Source organism: Panulirus ornatus, chromosome 55 (assembly GCF_036320965.1).
Source record: "Panulirus ornatus isolate Po-2019 chromosome 55, ASM3632096v1, whole genome shotgun sequence".
NCBI lineage: Eukaryota > Metazoa > Arthropoda > Malacostraca > Decapoda > Palinuridae > Panulirus > Panulirus ornatus.
The window spans coordinates 40,122,994-40,148,431 of NC_092278.1; the positions used below are offsets into that span (position 1 = coordinate 40,122,994).

The 25,438-nt window shown below is 40.2% G+C and overlaps 1 protein-coding gene across 3 annotated transcripts in view; it reads left to right on the forward strand.

Annotated features, from left to right (window-relative positions):
• The window catches only part of LOC139765725 (luc7-like protein 3), a 158,991-nt gene that overhangs the window by 79,308 nt on the left and 54,245 nt on the right, over nucleotides 1–25,438 (forward strand). The window contains exons 6-8 of one of the 3 annotated variants that reach the window (XM_071693543.1): nucleotides 1,913–2,058; nucleotides 13,800–14,009; nucleotides 23,070–23,125. In XM_071693543.1, the coding sequence (XP_071549644.1) occupies nucleotides 1,913–2,058; nucleotides 13,800–14,009; nucleotides 23,070–23,125 (412 nt within the window). The remainder of the gene's footprint in view (nucleotides 1–1,912; nucleotides 2,059–13,799; nucleotides 14,010–23,069; nucleotides 23,126–25,438) is intronic. The other 2 variants (XM_071693544.1, XM_071693542.1) reach the window with 2 other exon arrangements.

The following is a 25,438-nucleotide window of genomic DNA, read 5'->3' on the forward strand; positions in this document are numbered from 1 at the left end:
CTTAGATTTTCATTACACCCTAACTCACCATCCACATCCTTATCTATGTGCAATTTCTCACAACTTAAAGTAGTGCAATAATCCAGTGGAGAATGGATGAGGTTCACTTGCCTCAAACTCTTGATTATGTTACCTGACCTTTTCTGTAACAGGGACCAGAATTGGGTATTCCAGCACTGCATCACTGCTGAAGCTATTCACATTAGTTTACAGAGATTAGTTACATTTGCCCCCATGCACTACCTTATGTGCAGTGACTCAGTATTCATGTTCACATTCATCATAAAATGTTGGTAGCTTTTCAAGTGTTGTCATAGATCCTTGAAGAACCAACACCAAAGTGATTTAACGGGTTATACACTGACCAGCTCTTCTTTAATGTGTGTAGAATTTCCAGTTTTTTCAGAATCATAAATCTGGTTTCATTTTCTACCATTATCAATCGCTACACTCATCAGTGGATCTTGGGTGCTTGTAAGACACTATTATAAGGGTAAAATGCGCATAAATAACAAGAGAGAGCAATGTACTTACCAACCAGTGCTCAAAACAGAGCAAAATAATTGACTTTGGGAAAATGTGGATATGTGGACAGTACCCAGACAACAGAGCAGCACTTTTCTTAATCATAAGCTAAATTTTTCCGAGCATGAAGGGGTTCTGATAGTAGATTGACTGAATTGTAACTTGATTTGTGGATATATTTACTCAGTACATAAGCACACACACACACACACACACACACACACACACACACACACACACACACACACACACGTGAGGTTAGGAAGAATGAAGGTGTTATGGACATTCCTGACCTCAGTTGATGTGATGCCTTGTGAGTTCAGTCAGTGGAGAAGGTACAGATGGTATGAGGTAGATTTGATGATAGTGGTGACATGACACTTCCAGTTTAAACTGTTATCTGTTGTGACATCAAATAGTTTGAAGTGTCTGACTAAATGGAGGATGTCAGGGCCTAGTGTGTTGTCAGGAGACAGGCTGTTGTTTGCACTCAGATTGATACGCATCATCACAGTCTTGGTGCAGTTAATGGTGACATTGTTGGCTGTGTTGGCTGTAGTTCACTCTTTAAAGGTTATTGATGATGTGCTGAAGGGCACTTAAGTCAGTAGAGTTGTTGTTGATAGTGATGCCAAAGGTGTAGTTGTCTTCATACTTCCATTGGTGGTTTGTGTTCCTCAGGGCATCAATGGTAAGGATGAGAAAGCAGAGTGGCTCCATCTTGGTGCCCTGTGGTTTGCCACATTTTGGGGATAGTGATGCTGATTTGACTCCCGTAAAGCTGACAGTTTGGTGTTGCCCAGTCAGGAAGTCTGCCAACCACAAGACAAGACATCCATGTTGTCCAAGATCAATGGTTTTTTTATGTTGATATTATGGTTTACCAAGTTGAAAGCTTTAGTGAAGTCTACGAAGATGAATGCCACCAAGACCCTGCGTTTCTCCAAGTTGCAGTAAACAAAACATAGGAGGCTGACAAGGCAGTGAGTGGTAGGGGAGATTTTATGTTTCCAGATTGCTGAGGGTCTGCTGAATCAGCAGTCAGCATAGGCCCAGTCATATATAGAACTTTCACAGGTTGTAAGCTAATAAGAAACATGTATGTCTGGGGATGGTTTTTCTTATACTTTCTCTAAGGTTTATACGTAGATACATATATTCATCACACTTGAAATGAATGGAAAGCAGGTGATGGTGGTCTTTTGATTTGTAACTTGTTATTTTTCATGAGTTAATTGATGGTATCTTAGACTTGGAAAGACAGTTAGTTTTAGTTAGAGATATTCCTTTTTGAATGAAAATTAAATGCGTTTTTGGGATAAGTTAAACAGATGTGTACATCTATCATAGGTTTTAGCAGTGCATTAACTTTCACTCACTGATACAGAGTCGTGAGAAAGCAAGAACAGAGCGTGAATTACTACGTGAAAAGGAGCGAGAGGAAAGACGTAAAGCATTAATGGAAGAAGAGAAACGCAGGGAAAAGGAGAGAGAGGAAAGAAGAAAAAGAGAAGAAGAAAGAAGACATAGGAGGTAATTTCAATGGACTTGAATGTATATCATTTTCATATCTCTTGTAACTTTGATTTGTCATTTTCAGTTTATAGGTCTTCATATGTGCAAGGTGCTAATGAAATGTAGAAAGAACACATTTTCCACCCTTTGCAAGGATTCATGGATTTTTTAATCTGTTTGCCCTGCATATATGAGAGATTCCCTAGGACATTTACCAGGAAAATTAGGGTTAGGACCTTCTTATCCCTCTGTGTTTTAGGTGAGGAAGTGCTTGCCTTTCCCACTTTTCACTAGCTACTCACCTGAAGTAGCAGCAGCTTGCTCTATTTGGGCCTGCCCTTGGCCATTTAGATACCACTACAGAGATTATGTCATTGGCTCACTCCTGGTTGCTTTAGAGCTCAGAATTCTTTAAGATTGCATGCTGTCAAGGAGTCTGCTACCAAATCAGCTTTTTCCATCCCATGATTAATAATCTTTTCTTTGTTTTTTATGTTTATGATTTTGCTTATTGTATATTTGTCCTGCCCACATAGGCATGTGCCCATCACCACATTTTTTGATCTAGGGTTCCACCTGGTGGTTGTGACTGGCTTCCTTAGTGCTGTAGGACCCTGATGTCCTGCAAGCAAGAACTAAGTTCATGTATAGATGTGAAGAGGGGATGGCCGTAGTATTTTGAAGGATAAATGAATGTGTTTTATGACAGTTGCAGATGTGGGGTGTTTAGGATGTAAAGTTATGAGAGAAACTCGTGGCTGGTGGTTTGGTGAAAAGGGGAGAGATAGAGGGGTACTTTTTGTAAGGGTGTGTTTTGTGACAAAGGAGATGGAATGGCTGGGACCACAGATGATTTTCTCAAAAGGGGGTGACTAAATTGTTGATAGGTTGATGAACATTTTCAGTGTCTGGATTGGTTATGGGGAAGTGCCTGAGGATTGGCAGAATGCCAGTGCAGTATCTGTGTAAAGACAAGAAGTATATACTTGAATTACTGAGGTATAAGTTTTTGAGTGTTGGCAGAATGCCAGTGTAGTATCATTATGTAAAGGTAGGAAGTAAATTTTTGAATTACAGAAGTTTGTCGAGTGTACCTGTAAGTTGTATGGGATAATGGTGATTAAGAAGATGGTGTTATGCACAAAGCTTCAGATTAGAGGAACAACATAACTTCAGGTGTGGTAGAGGATGTGTGGATCAGGTTATGGTTTGAAGAATTTGTTTCAGAAATACTTAAGAGAAACAGAAAAATTCAAATGTGGCAAGTATGGATTTGCAGAAAGTGTATGATAGGGCTGATAGTGATACTTTTTCAGGGATGTGGATGTAACCAAGATGTGAAGAGAGGAGAGTTAGGTAGTATGTTTGAAGAGAGAAACTTGGATGTTCTGGCTCTGAGTGAAACAAAACTTAAAGGTAAAGAGGAGGAAGTGTTTAGAAATGTCTTAAAAATAAAGTCAGAAGTTGGTGAAAGGACAAGAGCTGAGGAAGAAATAGCACTACTCCTGAAGCAGGGAAGTGAATTCTAGACTGATCTAGGTAAAGGTGAAGATGAATGGTGAGAGACGGTTGATTATAAGTGTTTATGCACCTGGTCATGAGAAAAAGGATCATGAGAAGCAAATGTTTTTGGAGGAGGTGAGTGAGTGTGTCAGCAGTTTTGATACAAGAGACCAAGTATTATTGATGGATGATTTGAATGCTAAGGTGAGTAATGTGGCAATTGAGTGTATAATGGGGTGCATGTTTTATTCAGGATTATTAATGATGAATGGGAATGATGACTATCTCTTGGAGCTGTGTTCTGAAAAGTGACTGGTAATTAGGAATACCTGGTTTAGAAAGGGCAGACACAAGTCCGAGTTATACGAGTAGGAAAGATGGTCAGTGGGCATTAGTGGATAACATATTTATTGGTAGGCCTGCAAAAGAGAGACTTTTGGGTGTGAATGTGCTTTGACAGGCAGCTGGTTGAATGTCTGATCATATTTTGTAGAGGTGCAGGTGAAGATTTGTAGATTTTCTCAGAAAGAGGAAGTGGTATTGGTAAGAGAGTAGTGAGAGTCAGTAAGCTTGTAAAAGAGACTTCTGTGAAGAAATATCAGAAGAGAAGGCTGAGTATAGAATGGCAACAGGTGAGAGTAAATGAAGCAAGGGGAGCGGTTGAGGAATGGGAAGTATTTCGGGAAGTAGCGCTAGCATTTGTAAGAAATGCATATGAAAGGTTAGAGTTGGCGAGATGAGGGAGAGTAGTGAGTGATGAGGAAAGGAGGGAGTAACACTAGTCCTGAAGCAGGGGGGTGAATTCTAGACTGATCTACATAAAAGTGAATGGTGAAAGATGGTGGATTATATGTGCTTTTTCACCTGAACATAAGAAGAAGGCCGCACTATCTCTGGTTGTAGATGGATCAGCCTCCCTGCCATTTCTCCTTCAGTGGTGGTGTCCCTTAAGGGCCTGTCCTGTCTCGTACACTTTTTTCCTTTTTATCAGCTATTTGCTCTCCTCCACAAATAACCAAATGCTTTCATATGCTGACTACTCAACAGTTTATTCACCCACCTCCTTCAATTCTGCTCCTTTTCTCGCTTGATCTACATTTTGTCTTTGCATGGCTTCCTCAGAAAACTAAGACTTGGACAGGATATCTCAGTGGGGTAGAGGTGAAATCTAGTTAAGTTTAATGCCTCCAAGACCCAGTTTCTACCCATCTCTTTATCAAAAACTCACAACTCTAGTTTCTCTTTCAAATGTTATGTAATACCACCTCTTGACTCGGTGAACATACATGGTATTGCTGTAACATCCACTCATTCTTGAAAACCCCACTTTACTTGAAAAATTAAAGTCTGCCTCTAAGAAACTGGGAGTCCTGTTTTTTTTTTTCATACTATTCGCCATTTCCCGCATCAGCAAGGTAGCGTTAAGAACAGAGGACTGGGCCTTTTAGGAAATATCCTCACCTGGCCCCCTTCTCTGTTCCCTCTTTTGGGAAGAAGAAAAAAAAAAAATCTGAACAGTTGCTCCGTTTATGCAAATGATTGATTCGTCCTTGTATGGAGTACTGCTTCATCCTTACTCAACAGAGTAGAATTAAAAGTGGTCCAACTTATAAACTCTCCCAGTCTAGCTACAAAACTTGACCCTCTTGCCCTACTCTGCAATTTTTGTTCACTTTCCCGCTTCTGTATGTATTACTTTGGTTTTTGCTCCCATGAGCTGGTTGCTTGTGTGTCCCCACCACTAACTAGACCATGCATTATTACTTGGCAAGCTGCAGCATCACATGATTATTCTGTGTCTATTGGCAACTCAAGGGTAGGTCATTTTGATAAATGTTTCTTTCCCTAAATGTTGAAGCTTTGGAACTCTTTACCCTCTCATGTCATTCCCAAGAACTGTGACCTGTCACATTTTAAAAGACAGGTTTTTACCTCCTCCAAAATTTGTATACACTTTCCCCTGACTCTCCTTTTTCCTTTCATGATCCTCTTTATATTTTGATTAAGGCCTGGCCTTGATGTTAACAATTGTTCATGACTGGAGCTTTAAAAAGAATAGAAAGAAGTAAAAGTACAACCCAAATGCCTTTCTTTTCTCTCACTAGCAACTTTACTTCCTCATCCCAACTCTCACTACTCTTTCTAATCAGCCCATCGCTCACCTTTCTCATGCCACATGCATCTCTTGCACATCCCATCACAGGTTCCTTAAATACATTCCATTTGTCACCCACTCCCATTGCTTTATTTACTCTCACCTTTTTGCATTCTACATTACATATTACACATGACAGCTAGAGACTGAGTGTGAGCGAATGTGGCCTTTGTTTGTTGTCTTTTCCAAGCGCTTCCTGACATGCGTGTGGGGGGAGGGGGGGTGCCATTTCATGTGTGACGGGGTAGCGATAGGAATGGCAGAGGGCAGTAAGTATGAATATGAACATGTGTATATATGCGTGTCTGTGTATGTATATGTATGTATACATTGAAATGTATAGGTATGTATATGTGGGTGTGTGGGCATGTATGCATATACATGTGTATGTGGGTGGGTTGGGCTATTCTTTCGTCTGTTTCCTTGCGCTACCTCACTAACGCGGGAGACAGTGACAAAGTATAATAGATAAGATAAATATGTTGTACTGTATAGGTATGTATATGTGCGCGTGTGGGCGTTTATGTATATACATGTGTATGTGGATGGGTTGGGCCATTCTTTCATCTGTTTCCTTGCGCTACCTCACTAATGCAGGAGACAGTGACTGAGTATGATAAAAAAGACTAATGAAAAATATTATTTTTTATATTATACTTTGTCGCTGTCTCCCAAGTTAGTGAGGTAGTGCAAGGAAACAAATGAAAGAATGGCTCCACCCACCCACATACACATGTACATACACAAACGCCCACACACGCACATATACATACCTATAGATTCAACTTTTGGATGTTAATGTGCTGAGAGGTGCAACTGGAGGGATGTCTGATCATTATCTTGTGGAGGCGAAGGTGAAGATTTATAGAGGTCTTCAGAAAAGAAGAGTGAATGTTGGGGTGAAGAGAGTGGTGAGAGTAGGTGAGCTTGGGAAGGAGACTTGTCTGAGGAAGTACCAGGAGAGACTGAGTACAGAATGGAAAAAGGCGACGAAGTATAATAGAATATAAAATAATATTTATTATGCTTTGTCGCTGTCTCCTGTGTTAGCGAGGTAGTGCAAGGAAACAGACGAAAAAATGGCCCAACTCACCCGCATACACATTTACATACATAAACGTCCACACAGGCACATATACATACCTATACATCTCAACATATACATATATATGCACAGACATATACATATATACACATGTACATAATTCATACTGTCAGCCCATATTCATTCCCGTTGCCACCCCGCCACACATGAAATGAGAAACCCCCTCCCCTGCATGTGCATGAGGTAGTGCTAGAAGAGACAACAAAGGCCACATTCGTTCACACTCAGTCTCTAGTTGTCATGTATAATGCACCGAAACCACAGCTCCCTTTCCACATCCAGGCCCCACAAAACTTTCCATGGTTTACCCCAGATGCTTCACATTCCCTGGTTCAATCCATTGACAGTACGTCGACCCCGGTATACCACATCGTTCCAATTCACTCTATTCCTTGCATGCCTTTCACCCTCCTGCATGTTCAGGCCCCGATTACTCAAAATCTTTTTCACTCCATCTTTCCACTTCCAGTTTGGTCTCCCACTTCTTCTTGTTCCCTCCACCTCTGACACATATATCCTCTTTGTCAATCTTTTCTCACTCATTCTTTCCATGTGACCAAACCATTTCAATACACCCTCTTCTGCTCTCTCGAACACACATTTTTTTTATTACTACGCATCTATCCTACCCTTTCATTACTTACTCGATCAAACCACCTCACACCACAGATTGTCCTTGGACATCTCATTTGCAACATATCCACCCTCCTCTGCACAACTCTATCTATAGCCCATGCCTCACAATCATATAACATTGTTGGAACCACTATTCATTCAAACATACCCATTTTTGCTCTCTGAGGTAACACTCTCACCTTTCACACATTCTTCAGTGCTCCCAGAACCTTTGCCCCCTCCCCCACCCTGTGACTCACTTCCATGGTTCCATCTGCTGCTAAATCCACTCCCAGATATCTAAAACACTTCACTTCCTCCAGTTTTTCTCCATTCAAACTTACATACCAATTAACTTGTCCCTCAACCCTACTGTACCTAATAACCTTGCTCTTATTCACATTTACTCTCAGCTTTCTTCTTTCACACACATGTTACCAAACTCAGTCGCCAACTTCTGCAGTTTCTCACCTGAATCTGCCACCAGCGCTGTATCATCAGTGAACAACAATTGCCTCACTTCCTAAGCCCTCTTATCCACAACAGACTGCATACTTGCCCCTCTCTAAAACACTTGCATTCACCTCCCTAACAACCCCATCCATAAACAAATTGAACAACCATGGAGACATCATGCACCCTTGCTGCAAGCTGACATTCACTGAGAACCAATCACTTTCCTCTCTTCCTACTCGTACACATGCCCTACATCCTGGATGAAAATCTTTCACTGCTTCTAGCACCTTACCTCCCACACCATATACTCTTAATACCTTCCACAGAACATCTCTTTCACCTCACTCATATGCCTTCTTCAGATCCATAAATGCTACATACATTCTTCAAAGCAAACACCTGATCCACACATCCTCTACCACTTCTGAAACCACACTACTCTTCCCCAATCTGATGCTTTGTACATGCCTTTACTTTCTCACTCAATACCCTCCCATATAATTTCCCAGGAATACTCAACAAACTTATACCTCTGTAATTTGAATGCTCACCTTTATCCCCTTATCCTTTGTACAATGGCACTGTGGATGCATTCCGCCAATCCTCAGGCACTTGACCATGAACCATACATACGTTGAATATCCTTACCAACCAGTCAACAACAGTCACCCTCTTTTTTGATAAATTCCACTGCAATACCATCCAAACCAGAAGATGAAAGCCTTGCCAGCTTTCATTATCTGCAATGCTTTCACTGCCTCTTCTCTGTTTACCAAACCATTCTCCCTGACCCTCTCACTTCGTACACCACCTCGACCAAAACAACGTATATCTGCCACTCTATCATCAAACACATTTAACATTTCAACATATACATACATGTACGTAGACATATACATATATATACATGTACATATGATAGAGTTGATAGAGATGCTGTGTGGAAGGTATTAAGAATATATGGTGTGGGAGGCAAGTTGTTAGAAGCAGTGAAAAGTTTTTATTGAGGATGTAAGGCATGTGTACGTGTAGGAAGAGAGGAAAGTGATTGGTTCTCAGTGAATGTAGGTTTGCGGCAGGGGTGTGTGATGTCTCCATGGTTGTTTAATTTGTTTATGGATGGGGTTGTTAGGGAGGTAAATGCAAGAGTTTTGGAAAGAGGGGCAAGTATGAAGTCTGTTGGGGATGACAGAGCTTGGGAAGTGAGTCAGTTGTTCACTGATGGTACAGCGCTGGTGGCTGATTCATGTGAGAAACTGCAGAAGCTGGTGACTGAGTTTGGTAAAGTGTGTGAAAGAAGAAAGTTAAGAGTAAATGTGAATAAGAGCAAGTGTTATTAGGTACAGTAGGGTTGAGGGTCAAGTCAATTGGGAGGTAAGTTTGAATAGAGAAAAACTGGAGGAAGTAAAGTCTTTTAGATATCTGGGAGTGGATCTGGCAGCGGATGGAACCATGGAAGCGGAAGTGGATCATAGGGTGGGGGAGGGGGCGAAAATCCTGGGAGCCTTGAAGAATGTGTGGAAGTCGAGAACATTATCTCCGAAAGCAAAAAATGGGTATGTTTGAAGGAATAGTGGTTCCAACAATGTTGTATGGTTGCGAGGCGTGGGCTATGGATAGAGTTGTGCGCAGGAGGATGGATGTGCTGGAAATGAGATGTTTGAGGACAATGTGTGGTGTGAGGTGGTTTGATCGAGTAAGTAACGTAAGGGTAAGAGAGATGTGTGGAAATAAAAAGAGCGTGGTTGAGAGAGCAGAAGAGGGTGTTTTGAAATGGTTTGGGCACATGGAGAGAATGAGTGAGGAAAGATTGACCAAGAGGATATATGTGTCGGAGGTGGAGGGAACGAGGAGAAGTGGGAGACCAAATTGGAGGTGGAAGGATGGAGTGAAAAAGATTTTGTGTGATCGGGGCCTGAACATGCAGGAGGGTGAAAGGAGGGCAAGGAATAGAGTGAATTGGATCGATGTGGTATACCGGGGTTGACGTGCTGTCAGTGGATTGAATCAGGGCATGTGAAGCGTCTGGGGTAAACCATGGAAAGCTGTGTAGGTATGTATATTTGCGTGTGTGGATGTATGTATATACATGTGTATGGGGGTGGGATGGGCCATTTCTTTTGTCTGTTTCCTTGCGCTACCTCGCAAACGCGGGGAAAAAAAACAAAAAAAAAAAACATTCATACTTGCTGCCTTCATCCATTCCCTTCGCCACCCCGCCACACATGAAATGGCACCCCCCCTGACCACTTATCATCTCTATCTGTCTTTATCTCTGATGCCTGTTCCAATTGGAACTTCCTCAAATGGTTGGCCATGGCAACAGTCTCCTTAACTAAAGAACTATAGTGCTGCATCTTAGTCTTTTTGCCTCACCTTTAACAGGCCACTGGCAGAGGGCAAGTCTAGTGCAGTGTTTGCAGAGGCTCCTGCCTGATTTTCCCAATGATTACTTCTATCTTATGCTCCTACCTACTACTTCTACCTAATGCTCCTGCCTAAATGCTCCTACTTACTACTTCTCTCTGCTGCTCCTACCATTTTGCCAAAAGGTAGGGCTAGCGCATGAGTTAAGTGTTGTCAAATGTTACAGTGACAAGGAGAGATTGTTTGTGGACAGAATGTCTGTAGTCCACATGTTAGTGAAGCAGATAGAAAAGAGCTACCTGGGTCAGTGGAGTTCAACTTGACAACCACTAAAGTGCTGGCTCACTAAGCAGATGTCACTAATCTTCCTGATACCCGGCTGGGTAGTATTGTTGATTTACCCCAGTGGTCGTTGGATGCCTACCACCTACTACCAAACCCCACCTATCTCTTTTGTATCATAGAAAGTGACTAATAGGGGTGGAAGTTGGGGGCTGGATATTCACTCTTCCTGCATTTCTTTCCAATAGGAGGAACAGAGGAAAGAGGCAAATGAGAATTCTTTTTCTTTTAAGGCTCAGTCATCTGTTTTGGATGCTAACCACTCACGTGGGAAATAGCGAACAGGTGTGAAAGAAAGGAAGTCGTAGTTGACATGGTATGGGCTGGGGTACAGTAGCCCTCTTTGGTGTTAAAGGTGGAGTGATGGCTTGAAAAATGTAAATTTAAAAGCAACAGGGATGATTATAAACTTTGAGTTGATTGTAATCCTGACTCTTGAAGGTAATAAGAAGAGGGAAATATGGTGCAAGAAAAAAATGTATACCTGTGCAAGGAAAGGATTTATTATAGCAGTCAGTCCTTATATGTTTATCTCCACATGTACTGTATAGGATGAGGTTTCCAGTTTGAGTTGTGGGTTCATGTCACAGGGTTTAGTACAGGCAGACAGCTTATGAGGGCAGTGACCAAAATTGTAATTTCACAACTGAGAGAGGGAGGAACATATCATTAGAGAGTAGAGATGATTGATGTGAAGTCATAACGGAGGAGTGAATGAGGCAAATGATGTTGGAGTTTTATTAATGTTTTCAAGACTAATATCTATTTATGGCTCTGGAGAAGGCAATGACAGGGTTGATAGAGATACTTTCTGGAAGATCTTAAGTGTATACGGTGTGGGAGGTAAGCTGTTTCTAGGCTAGAAACAGTGAGAAGTTTTTATCAAGGGTGTAAGGCATATGTATGAGTAGAAGAGGAGAGTGATTGGTTCCCAGTGAAGGTCGGTCTGTGGCAGGGGTGTGTGATGTCCCTATGGTTGTTTGATTTGTTTATGGATGTGGCAGTTGGGGTGGTAAATGCAAATGTTTTGGAGAATGGGGTGAGTTAGCATTGTGTTGGGGATGAGAGAGTCCAGGAAGTGAGTTAGTTGCTGTTCACCAATGATACAGCACTGTTGGTTTATTCAAGTGAGAAACTGAGGAAATTGGTGATGTTAAGAAAATTGCATGAAAGGAGAAAGTTGAGAGTAAATATGAATATGAACAAGATTATCATGTTCAGTAGGGTTGAGGGACAAGTTAGTTGGGATGTAAGTTTGAATGGAGGAAAACCGGAAGAAGTGAAGTGTTTTAGGAATCTGGGAGTGGACTTAGCAGCAAATGGAACCATGGAAATGGAAGTGAGTCATAGGGTGGTGGAGGGGTGAAGGTTCTGGAAGCAATGAAGGGTGTGTGGGAGGAGGAAACATTATTTCAAAGAGCAGAAATGGTTATGTTTGAAGGAATAGTAGTTCTAACAATATTGTATGATTGCAAGGCATGGGCTATAGATATGGTTGTGTGATGGAGGGTGGATGTGTTGGAAATGAAATGTTTGAAGACAGTATGTGGTGTGAGGTGTTTTGATCAAGTAAGTAATGAAAGGATTAGAAATATATTGGGTAATAAAAATAGTGTGGTTGCAAGAGAGCAGAAGAGGATGTGTTGAAATGGTTTGGACATATGGAGAGAATTAGTGAGGAAAGGTTGAGAAAGAGGATATATTTGTCAGAGGTGGAGGGAACAAGGAGAAGCAGGAGACCAAATTAGGGGTGGAAGATGGAGTGAAAAATATTTTGAGCGATTGGGGCCTGAAGATGCAGGAGGGTGAGAGGTATGCAAGGGGGGTATTGATGCTGTTCTCCTGTGGGGCAGGGTAGCACCAGGAATGGATGAAAGCAAGCGAATATGAGGAAGTGAAATGTATTAGATATCTGGGAGTGGATTTGGCAGCAGATGGAACCATGGAAGCGTAAGTGAATCATAGGGTGGAGGAGGGGGCAAAAGTTCTGGGAGCGTTGAAGAATGTGTGGAAGTCGAGAACATTATCTTGGAAAGCAAAAATGGGTATGTTTGAAGGAATAGTGGTTCCAACAATGTTGTATGGTTGCAAGGTGTGGGCTATGGATAGAGTTGTGTGGAGGAAGGTGGATGTGCTGGAAATGAGATGTTTGAGGACAAAATGTGGTGTGAGGTGGTTTGATCGAGTAAGTAATAATAGGGTAAGAGAGATGTGTGGTAATATAAAGATTGTGGCTGAGAGAGCAGAAGAGGGTGTTTTGAAACGGTTTGGTCACATGGAGAGAATGAGCGAGGAAAGTGACCAAGGGGATATATGTGTCAGAGGTGGAGGGAATGACGAGAAGTGGGAGACCAAATCGGAGATGGAAAGATGGAGTGAAAAAGATTTTGAGTGATCGGGGCCTGAACATGCAGGAGGGTGAAAGGCGTGCAAGGAATAGAGTGAATTGGAATGATGTGGTATACTGGGGTCGACGTGCTGTCAATGGATTGGACCAGTGCATGTAAAGCATCTGGGGTAAACCATGGAAAGTGGTGTGGGGCCTGGATGTGGAAAGGGAGCTGTGGTTTCGGTGCATTATTACATGACAGCTAGAGACTGAATGTGAATGAATGTGGCCTTTGTTGTCTTTTCCTAGCGCTACCTCGCACACACGAGGGAGAAGGGGGTTGTAATTTCATGTGTGGCGGGCTGGTGATGGGAATGAATAAAGGCAGACTATGAATAATGTACACGTGTATATATATGTTTATGTCTGTATGTGTATATATATGCATACGTTGAGATGTATAGATATGTATATTTGCGTGAATGGACGTGTATGTATATACATGTGTATGTGGGTGGGTTGGGCCATTTCTTTCGTCTGTTTCCTTGCGCTACTTCACTAATGCGGGAGACAGCGACAAAGCAAAATAAATGAATAAATAACATGTTTATTTATGCATATGTCTCTGTATTTGTATGTATATATGTTCATATGTATGTGCATGAGTGTGTATGTATATATGTGTTTATATGGGTGGATAGGTCTTTCTTCGTCTGTTTCCTGGCACTACCTCACTGACATGGGAAACACCGATCATGTATGATAAGAAAAAAATACTATAATTCCTCAAATGGTAGTTGTCTCAGATAGATTAACAGAAATCCTTCATTTTTTATGACTGAACTCCTTTTACAGGTGGATAAAGAAAGATGTTTTCCTTATTTCAGCCATGACAGAGACCGTGAAAGAGATAGAAGGGACCGTAGTCGTGACAGAGACAGAGATCGTGATAGAATAAGGGATCGAGATAGAGACCGTGACCGAAGAGATAGAAGGCATTCTCGTAGTAGGGACCGCAGACGCTCTCGTAGCAGAGAGAGAAGTTACAGAAGTCCACACTCCAGAGACAGAGATCGACGAGACAGGGATAGGGACAGGTGAGTTTTACATCAGGCATAGCATGATGTTCCACTTGGTTCAATGTGATAACTGAAAAGGGTGCACCATAGGTATATTGAGGAAGTGATCCAGTTATATAAGAAATCATGGAATGGCAGAGGTTTCATGGTGAAGCTTAAGTAAAGGAAATCAATGGGCGTCAGATGTCACAGATTGAAGTGCTCAAGGTCATTATATTTAGAAAGGAACATGGTATTGTAGTTACTTGGCATTGATAGTGTACTTAATGAAATGGTCCATGAAAACATTTTCTGTACATATTCATGTGCTGTATAAGAAAAAGCTTACCTACTTATGAGTACCCAAGATGGGATTTTGCTATGGCAGCAGGGTTAGCGCATAGCATTCGCCATTTAACTTTTATGTTGAAAAATGATGTTACCCACAACTCTCTTTCCTTGTCCCATCACATTCATGCCATTCATGGTTATTGTATATTTTCAGCAGCTGTTCCTCGGGTATAGTTATCTGTTCTAGGTTCATCTGGTATTTCCTTTAATGAAGAGTCCAAATCTTCTTTTGAATATTTTTGTATTCATTCCATGTAAATTTCTTAGGTCACCAGGTATCGTATGTAGACTGGTGACAGCAGCCACCCAGGGTGGTGCTACCGTCCTGCTTCAGGAACATTAAAGTGGTGCCTGGGACCACTTTACATCCTCCATGTTAGGATTGCTGGTCTTTCTTTATGTCTTTATCTAAACTGGATGACAGGGATACTTCTATCATCTTCTCCATGCAGACACCATATACCTATTCAAATCTCTTATATTTTCTTCACCTGAGCTCTCTTGTTAACTCTTTGTCCATAAATCTTTTTGAATGTAATCATGGCAGAGTCCAACAAACTTGCGGCCCCTTGTCATCTCTTTACAGAGTGTTAAGAATCAACTCATCTGACTTAAAAGCACTATTTTTTCATTTGATCATAAAATTCAAGATTTTCACTGGTGAAATTTTCCAAACCTTTGATGTTTGCTTCAACTTCTATTTATTTTTCTGTAGGTCTTCCATATATAGGCACTGAAATAGTGTTAATTGCCCCATGACTTATGTGTTCAGATTTCTCTTCTTTAAATTTCATTGATTTCTCATGTGTCCAAATTTTTTTGTAATTTTCCTTGATCTATCACTATCCATTGCTTACTTACTATCATGTCATCTGCAGTATGTCTGACTACACACTCATACTTCCTTATCAATGTTTCAGATCATGATTACGAGTATTGCTGCCAGAACTGTTCCTAGTGTTACTACAGACTGTACATCTTCAGATATATTTCCATTTGCAACAACATTGAATTTTCAGTTAGAAATTCTTTTATCCATGTTCCTGTTTTTTATTTTATATTTTGTCTGCCAGTGTCTTTAGTAACACTTCACAGTTAACCATATCAAATTGCTTTTGTAAAATCAAGAAAGTGTCTATTGATTTCCCATTCATTGGTGTATCTACATCATTATAATGAACTAGTGGTTGTGTTTGCATGCTTTTTTCAGTAACATATCCATGCTGTCCTTATTTATGAATCTGTTTGAAATTAAAAGTTCCATCAAAATTTTTCTGTCTCAAATTCTTTGATTATGAGCAAAGTTAGATTAACAGGTCTTTGTTGTTCTGGCAATGAATTGGAGCCTCCTTTCTATAATGGTGTTTTGTATGCCTTTTTGTGTATATCAGGTATGCTTAATTCCTCTATGCTTTGCCTCAGCAGCATTGCAGTGAGTAAGATTATAGTTTCTTTCATATTTAAAACACTGCTAGAATTCCATCTGGCCCTGGAGTTGAGTTTTTAGTCATTTGCTTCAGTTATGTCTCATTCATGTAAGTTGATATAAACGAGTCCATGTGCATCATGATCGATAGATATATCATCGTCAGTTCCTTCATGAACACTGAATAATACTTGTTGATTAACACCTGACATATTCATTTTGGGTCATTTACATAACTGTCAACTTCCCTGAATGGTCCAGTTTCTGATTTTTTATTCTCTCTTCTCTCCATGTTATCAAATGGGACTTTTGAGTTTTGGTTCATGTGTTGAATTACTGTTTCTTCCTTTAGTATGCATTCTCTTCTGTGTGACGTATGTATTTCCTTTTCTGCATTCCTTATATTTTGTTTTTATTGTTTCACTCCTTCATGTTGCATATCATAGTTTTTATTCCATTCCCTTCACCTGGTCATCCATTGTTTTCTGTTCCATGGTGTCTTTTTGTTCTGTCTATCTATCTGTCTACCTGTCTGTCTATCTCAGGTACCATTCCCTCCCTAGTTACTTCCATCAGGATGTTGGCCATGGCAAAAGTTTCCACTTATCCAGTCCCTACATGCCTCCCTCACATACAGCAGTCCATGCATTCTTCCACCATTTCTCTCTCTCTCCAGTACCCTTCCACTCTAGTTTCCCATTTCACAAGTGGTCATCCTCACACACCAACCCCTATAATTGTATTATCACACACTCTCCTTATAAATTACACATCCTGCATTCTTTCCGTATGCCCGCACCATCTCACATATTATATTTCACTGGCTTCATCACTTCACATTTCATTGCATTCCTTACCATACATATCTCCTACATCCACATCATTTTTTTCACCATTTAATCTCTTCATCCCACCTACTCTAACAGCTCATTTCCAAAGCCTGAATTCTTTACCTCTGTGACTCATTCCATGTCCATGTTTTGGCTGCATAGGTCAGGGTTGTCCCTTAAGTTTTTTTTCTTTTTACTTCCATACTTACACTTATACCCTTCATAATTCTATTAAGGGATTTAGTGTCTCCTCTACACTGTACTGCTCCATCCCTTATCTCCCCTTCAATATCATCAAACTTATCCAAAATGGCTCTGAAATACTTAAATTCTTTCACCTTTTCCAGTCTTTCTTCACCTATATCTATAACACAGTTTAGTACTACACTTTCTCCTTTCACTCTATATATAGGATTTTGCAGAATCTATACTTTCACTCTTGTTTCCTTTCAAATGCCATTGCTCTACTGTTACTCACATTTACATTCAATTGCTTACACTTACACACATCACAAAAGACACTTACAACCTTCCGCAACTCCTCTTCACTCTAAGCAAACAACACAGTATCATCGACAAACAGGCATGTCATTAGTCACCATACTTCACAGCCACATTCCATCTTTCTACCCACTTTCCTTTGATTGGCTCTCACCTCTTTATCACTCCATCCATGTATATGTTAAAAAGCCATCGTGACATCACACAGCCCTACCTTACACCCACAAGCATACTGAAACTTTTGCCCAACTCTCCATCCACTCTTACAAATGAATTTGTATGTGTGTGAGTGGAAGGTTTTCACACTATCCAACAGTAGTCTTCCTACCCCATATATCCTTAACACATTTCATAGAGCATTCCACTTAACTGTCGTAAGCTTTCTCCAGTTCAGTAAAAGGTGAAATAGCTTAACAGTCATTTTCACCACAAAAATCTGATCTACACAGTGATACCTTTCCTTAAATCCCCTTGCTTCTCACTCTGCATTCAGTCACTTCCATCACTCTATTAGTCAACACTATTGCATACCCTTTTCTTGTCATACTGAACAGATTTATTTCCTTGTACTTAATACATACATTCTTAGCACAACCTTCTGTTTCCAGGCTCAATTACACATCAAGTGCATCCACTGTATCACACTTTATCCTACTTACTTTAGCGTTTCAGCTGTAACTTCATCCACTTCAGGTGCCTTTCGTACCTTTTGTCTCATTATCCCCTTTTTACCTCCCTTTGTGCTATAGGCCTGTGTGCTTGTATCCTCTTTCTTCCATCCTCCATTCATATACATGCAACAACTGCTGTCTCTCCTTCTCCCACGTTCATCATTTCTTCAAAATACTCTTTCCCTCTTCCTTTAACTTAATGTTTTTGATTCAGCAACTCTCAATCCTTGCTTCTCACCTTAACATTTCCACTGTTACATCCACCACTTTCCTTTTTCACCTTGTTCCAATACAGTTTCTTATCTTTTGTCAACTTTACACTCAACTGTCTTCCAAAATCTTCATCTACCCTTCCTTTTATTTCCTTTATAAGCATCTTAACATTGTGCTTACACATCTTATAATTTCCTCTCCTCCTTTGCTTGACTTCCAGTGGTACATTCCTTTTGAGCAATCTTCCATATGCCTTTTTCTTCTCTTCCACAGCATTTCTAATTTCATCTATCCACCTTGCATTTCCCATTTTATTCCTGTACCTCATGACCTTACATACATCCGCTGATTCTACAACCTTTAGCTGCCATCTTCTGAACATTAAAACACCTCATAAACATGTGACTGCAAAATTACATGTACAGTATATCCATCTAAACTTACACTTTTGCCTCTCCATTCTTCCTTGCACCTTACAAATGCTTGTCCTTGATCTCATTCCTACGAGAACTATGAAGTAGTCATTCTCCAAAGACTCCTGTCACAACTCTAGCATCTAGCACAACCTTTCTCAACCTTTCATCCATTGCCGCATAATGAAGCAAACCCCTTTTCTCCTCTCTTCTATTGTTTCTCTTCCATTTATGCTTGTGACTCTTCTTGTGTTAAAAAGAAGTGCTTGTAAGAGATTAATCCCTCTCAGCAAAGATATTCACAAGATAAATTCCCTTCTCATTTACTCCAGGCACACACCATTTAACAACGATCTTGCCAGTTTCATAACATCCCATCTTTACTATCATATCATCTGTTATCACCACCTTTTTCTCCTCCAAACCATTTATGCAGTCATTCGGATTTTTCTAGAAATGCGTCATTTCATCCTTACCTCACTGTCTTTCTATTCACAGGTGCGTATACACATACCCATGCACACTTCACAATCCAGTCTTTTCTTTCTGCAATACTATTGTTGATCCATTCCATCCATGCTCTGTAACATCCTCCAGTACTCTTAATGATAGCTCAGTTGCACATCCTTCTTTCCTTCTTTTCTGATAATTATCATTTATTCCCCTCCGTACCGCTCCTAATTCCATGCCCTCCCATAACTTGCATTCATCATTTCTGCTTTCACCCTGCATAAGGATATGGGTTTCCCAAATCCCCAGCACATCCAAACTATAACTTTTGAATTTCTCCATAAGCTCACCCCTTTTACTCTTACCAGTCATCACATTTACATTCAGTTCCATCTCTCTCTCAGTAACTTGTCCATTTTACTCCACGACATGACTGTTAGACTCCAGTGCCACTTCTTAGCCTTTTGTGCTTCATCCTCGACAGGCCTCTTATAGAGGGTAGCTCCAGCACATTGTTTTCCTGTGGCATCTTGGCTCCCAGATTGTCCGAAAAAGTAAAACCTCAACAAACCTCAAGTGTTAGTCTTTGTTTCAGAATTACTACTACTGTTGCCCTGGTTGGGTTAGCCAATGCCTTCCCCTTTTGTTCTATCCTTAAAGAAGTAGTAATGAGGTCACCATGAGAAAGTGGGGTGACTTGGATACTTCAGAAAACTAAAAGAGTATCCTCTTGAGGCAATGAAATTAAGAACTTTTCCCAATTTCTAGCCATTCCTGTAATAGCAGCACCTCCTAACCACATTATGATAGTGCTACTGCTATATTTTCTTTTACTTGGCACTACTTTTATGATAACTTTATTTATGTGCTGGTAAAAGATTCCCATGTTTGGTTGTGCATTACTGCTGTTCAGACTATTGAACCATTGTATGTTATCTAATAGATTATACTTTGTTTCACTTTGTTTTTCCAGAGTAGAAGTTGAAGTTCCTTGACATAATTGCATTTTCTTGCTTTTCATCCAGTCTGCTTGTATCCATTTCAGTGCTGTGGTTAGTAAGCACTTCACTCATATAATAGAGTTAGGTTTGGGTACTCATCTCTGTTAATTGTCATTCCTATTCATGGTAGAACCTAGGAAATGGGAGCATCTCAGCTCTGTCAGCTTGCTGGATTGGGACCTCAGTTCCATGAAACATGCATGGCTTTATTTACTTAATCCCTTCCCCAGATATGAGAACAGAAACAAAAATGTATAAGATTTGTGATGCACTTTGTAGATGTGTGTGTGTGTGTGTGTGTGTGTGTGTGTGTGTGTGTGTGTGTGTGTGTTAAGTGGAATGTGAGAAGATGAAATAAAAGATGGCAAAAGGAAGTAGATGGTTTGTTATTTTTAACAAAGGACATTGACGTGTTGTGTGAGTTTAGAATACATATGAAGAATATGTAGAATATGGGGCGAGATGAGGTCTAATAAGATGCTGTAGATTGTTTATACAAGACATGCAGAAATGTGTGTGAAAGATAAATGGCTTGGAAAGAAGGTTGATTCTAACCCTTTCATTGTCTCTCTACTTGTCTATTTTCTGTGGTTCCTTTTCACTGCATTAGTCATGATATCCTATGACACTGTGTGTGAGTAATTCTCAAATGTTTTGAAAAATATTTCAAGCTTGTAATTATTATTAACTAAAGATAATAGAAAATGTGATATACATCTTGGACTTGTGAGACATTGTTTACATCTTCTATGTGTCTTATGATTTATGCTGCTCTGCTGCCAGAAGTATAAGGTACTCCAGAAATATTTTCAGGTGTAGTGATATGTTTGAGGATGATACGTGGTATAAGGAGGGTTAGTTAAGAATTCAGAGTGAGCGAGTTATGGCAAATTAATGATTTAAAGAGAAGTGGAGTTGGTGAAAACCTTGCATAAGATGGTATGTATCAAAGTGGCTGTAGTGATGGTATTGTTGTTGAATTTCTTAAGAAAGGGGGTGAGTGTTGTTGATAGATTAGGTAGGATTTTCTGAGTGAGGTGCCTGAGGATTGCTGGATTGCATGTATTAGTGCCACCGTATGAAGACAGGGTGGACAAAGGTAAGTATATGAAACACAGAGGTGTAAGTTTGTTGAGTGTACCTGGTAAGATCTGTAGGAAAATGGATATTGGTGATAGAGAGGGCAAAAAGGCATGTACAGAGCCTCAGACTGGGGAGGGACATTGTGTTTTTATAATTGATGGAGGATGTGTGGATCAGGTGTTCGCTTTGAAGAATAAGTGTGAGAAATGCTTAGAGAAACAGACAAATTTGTATGTGGCATTTATGGATCTGAAGAGAGCATATGATAGGGTTAGGGTCGTTGAAGGTGCTATGAATATATTGTTTGGGAGGAGGGTTATCAGAAGCAGTGAGGAGTTTTTATCAAGAGTGTTAGGCATGTTTGCAAGGAGGTAGAGAGGATATTGATTGAATCCAGGTGAATATGGGTCTTTGCCAGGGGTGGGTGATAACATGACTGTTTATGGATGGGGTAGTGAGGGAGATAAATGTAAGGGTATTGGAGAGAGGATTGAGTCTTTAGGGGGTGAGTGGGCATAGAAAGTGAGTAGGTTATTGTTTGCTGGTGGCATGTTTAAGTAAGAAGCTGTAGAAGTTGGTGTCTGAGTTTAGGAGAGTCTGTGAAAAGCTGAGAGAGGCAAGTGGAAGATGAGAAGTGTTTTCAGAGGCTTCTACTTAATGTGACTACCTAACATTCCCACCTAATGTTCCAACCTACTACTTCCACATAATGTTCCTACCTAATGTTCCTAGCTACTAATATTACCTATGTTTCTACTGAATGCACTTGTCTAGTGCTCCTACCAACAACATATCTATTGCTCCAAGAGGCTGGGCTAGTGCATAGTGCTCACCACAGAAACGCGGGAGACAGCGACAAAGTATAAAAAAAAAAAAAAAAAAAAAAAAAAAGAATGAGCTGTGTGAGTTAAGTGTTGTCCAGTGTTATTTCTGACGAGAAAAGATTGCATGTGTGTGGAGAGAATGCCAGCAGTCCCTGTGAGGGGTGAGGCAGAAAGAGAAGACAACTACCTGGGTCATAGGAGTGCAAAATGACCACCACTGAAGTGTTGGAAGAGCTGGCTCACTCCTGATACTCAGGCAGGTAGCATTGGTAATATACCTTTCTTGTTAGTGGCTGTGTACCAAGTGCTATCTATATATACAAGAGGAAGTGCCAGAAAGTTAAGAGGAAGGTGCAAGGGCTGAAAAAGAGGGAAAATGATGGTTGCGATAAACAAGTAGTGGCAAACCTCATAGAGAATTAAAAAAAATGTTTTAGAAAGTTTATTTTGTGAGGAAAGACAAGTTAACAAATGGGAGCATTGGTGAAGGGAGCAAATGGGGAAGAGGTCACAGGCAGAAAAAAGTGAAGAGGAGTTGGAGTGAGTACTTTGAAGGATTGTTGCATGTGTTAGATGAATGGGTGGCAGATGTGGGGTGTTTTTGTTTGGGAGGCATGCAAAATGAGGGAGTCATAGCAAGTGGTGTGACAAAGCAAAAGAGAATAGTAAATGGTGCTGCAGTTGAATTTCTTAAGAATGGGGGTGACTGCTGTTGATTGGTTAAGATAGTTATGATTTTCATTGTGTGTATGGATTATGATGAGGTGTCTGAGGATCGGCAGTAGAATGCCTGTATAGTGCCATTGTATAAAGGCAAAGGGACAGAGTTGAGTGTTTGAATTACAGACGTATAAGTTTTTGAGAACTGTGGGAGCTGAAGTGAGCCATAGAGTGGGTAAAGGTGCAAAGGATCATGTAAATATAAGGCATTGTCCTTACGGGGAGAGATGGGAATGTTTTGTGGCTTATTAGTTCCATCATTGTTGTATGGATGTGAGTTGTGGGCCGTAGAGAATAATGTATGTGGTGTGAAGAGGCTTGATTGAATAAGATATGAGAGCTTAACAGAGAGGAGTATGTGTCAGAGAGCTGAAGAGTTGTTAAAGAATAGTCTCTCGGAAAAAAAGATGTAAATTTTGAGCTTCAGTACATGCATAGACCTTGTTTTAGAGAAATCTATGTAAATATACCTTTTTAGAGGGTTCTGAACCAATTCTGTGTTGCACGAGAGGCATTTAAGGTATAAATAATTTTTTTCACTTCTGATTTTCCCCTTAAGATAATGAGTAAGGAAATCTTCTTATTACTTCTTACTCTAATATTTTTTCTTTTTCAGACACCATCGATCCCGTAGCCGTGATCATGACCGTAGGAGATATAGAGAAGAGAATGGTACATATTATTTAGTTGCTTTTTGTATTTTATTATTAATGTTTTTTGATATCCCTCCTGCAGGGCAAAAGAGGGCTTGCTGTTTTGCTTTTGTAAGTTCATGTTAGCATATTCCAAGAGGAATCAACTGAACATGCAAAATATTGTTTGTTTATAACCATTCATTGATTGCTCAGTTTGATTTCAGAGGGTTTGCTTTAAAGATGACCGAAAGATGACCATTTTTAAACCTTTTCATCGCTCAAGTGTAGAGGATCAGAATGTATGCCTTGCCTATAGTTGGAGAATTTGGGGTGCTTTTCTATCTTTCAGTATGTTATCATTACTCCATGCCCAGTTCTAAGGAGTGGGTCAGGTATGATCTGTACAGCCTTTGAACAGTCATATGTACAACCTCAACCCATGCCCAATGTGTTAAAGTGAAAGATGGACTTCCACACTCATAAAAGGCTCAATTCTTTCCTCAGTACACAAAGTTCATCCTTTGTTTGTGACTCATATATCCATTTACACCACCTTCTTATGCAGAAGGCCTCCATTACATCCAGTCCCCATTCATGGCTGGAGGATGACTGACTGTTTGGAGAAATTGTCACTCGCTGCCACCTTGGTAGCTCCTCAGACTTGGATGGTGACCTTAAAATAAAGGCTCTGAACTCAGTGCATATATTCATCTAGAGGAGGTGCCCAGCTTGTGTAATTGTCTGGCTAGAGGAGTTAAGAGGTTGAAGGACTTCTTGATTGGTTAGAAATTTCAGGAGACATGTCCCCATGAGTGAAGAACCCTCTTCCTGTACCATTGAAATATGTAATTACACACACACACACACACACACACACACACACACACACACACACACACACACACACACACACCCACCCACACACACATGATGGAAGACTTTTTAGCCCCAACACCAGTGAGATGGAATGTAAAAAAGGTTTTGGAAATCATTGAGATATCTAGAGATGTTAATTAACACTACCAAAAGGATATGACTCATATAAGGCTTATGTTGTTGATAAGATATCACTATATGTGCTAAAGATATGTGTGTATATGCTAGATAACCACTTGAATTATTGTTCAAGATGTCTTAAGAGAGAGGCAAAGTACCTAGGGAATGGAAAAGAGCAAAAGTCAAACACATATTTTGGAAAGGAGACCAGGAACAGGCAGTGAATTACAGACAGGTCTCACTAATGAGTATGGTGTGTAAGGTTCTGGAAAATTTTACTAGAAAGCAAGTGGATGACTTTCTGTGGAGGAAAAATTTCCTAAGAGAGCATAATCGTAGGGAAAGATCATGTGTAACTAACCTCTTAGAGTTCTTTGAGAGTGTGCTAAGTCCTGGGTAGACTGTCTGTGTCTCGATTGTCAGAAAGCATTAAACATTGTATCATATATGAGGCTGATTAAGAAGCTGGATCACTGGGCAGGAAAAAGGGAGAAATTCCACTGATGGAGAGAAGATTATCGCAGTGGGAGGAAACTAAAAATGCATGTTAGAGGAGCCTTTTCCAAATGAGTTGAGGTGACCATTGGAGTGCCCTGGAACCATTACTCTTCCTGATCTGTATTAATGACTTGCCAGAAGGTAGGGAATCCTACTTGAACATGTTAGCAGTTGATGCAAAGATCATAAAGAAAATGAAAAGCAAGGAGGATTGCTTCATCTTACAAGTGAACCAAAACAGACTTCAAAGTGGGTCTGAAATAGGGTTGGTGAAATTCATCCCGAGCAAAGTAAAATGATGAGGATGGAACAAAGCAAGAGAAGGCCTTAGTATAAATCATTACCAAGTAGGAAATACATTTGAGGATCCTATGTATGAGAAGGTCTTTGGAGTTGTCAGTGTTCCTAACCTGTCATAAGAGTCTCATATCAAGAGAAAAGTTAAGGAGACAAACTGTCTGCTGGTAGATATCAGAATAACTTTAAAGTTTGTGGATATGAAAATATTTAGCAAGGTATTCATACCCTACACAAGGCCAAAACTAACGTATGCTTCTCAGGTTTGGCCATTGCTCCTAAAGAAGTTTAATTTGCTTCAGAGAGAAGGACCAGAGGAGGTAAACAAAGCTGGCACCAGAATTAAGAGAGATAAGGTACAGGGAAAGGCTGGAGACCTTAGATTTACCCATCTCGGAAGGTAGAAGAATGAGGGGTGACATTAAAGATTTTAAAGAGACAGACAGTGTAGATAGTGGACAGGTTTTTAAGAAATGTAGGGATAGAATAACTAGGGGACATAACATGAACTTAAGTATGGAACTTGCAATTAAAAATGTAAAAAATGCTTTTATAGTAT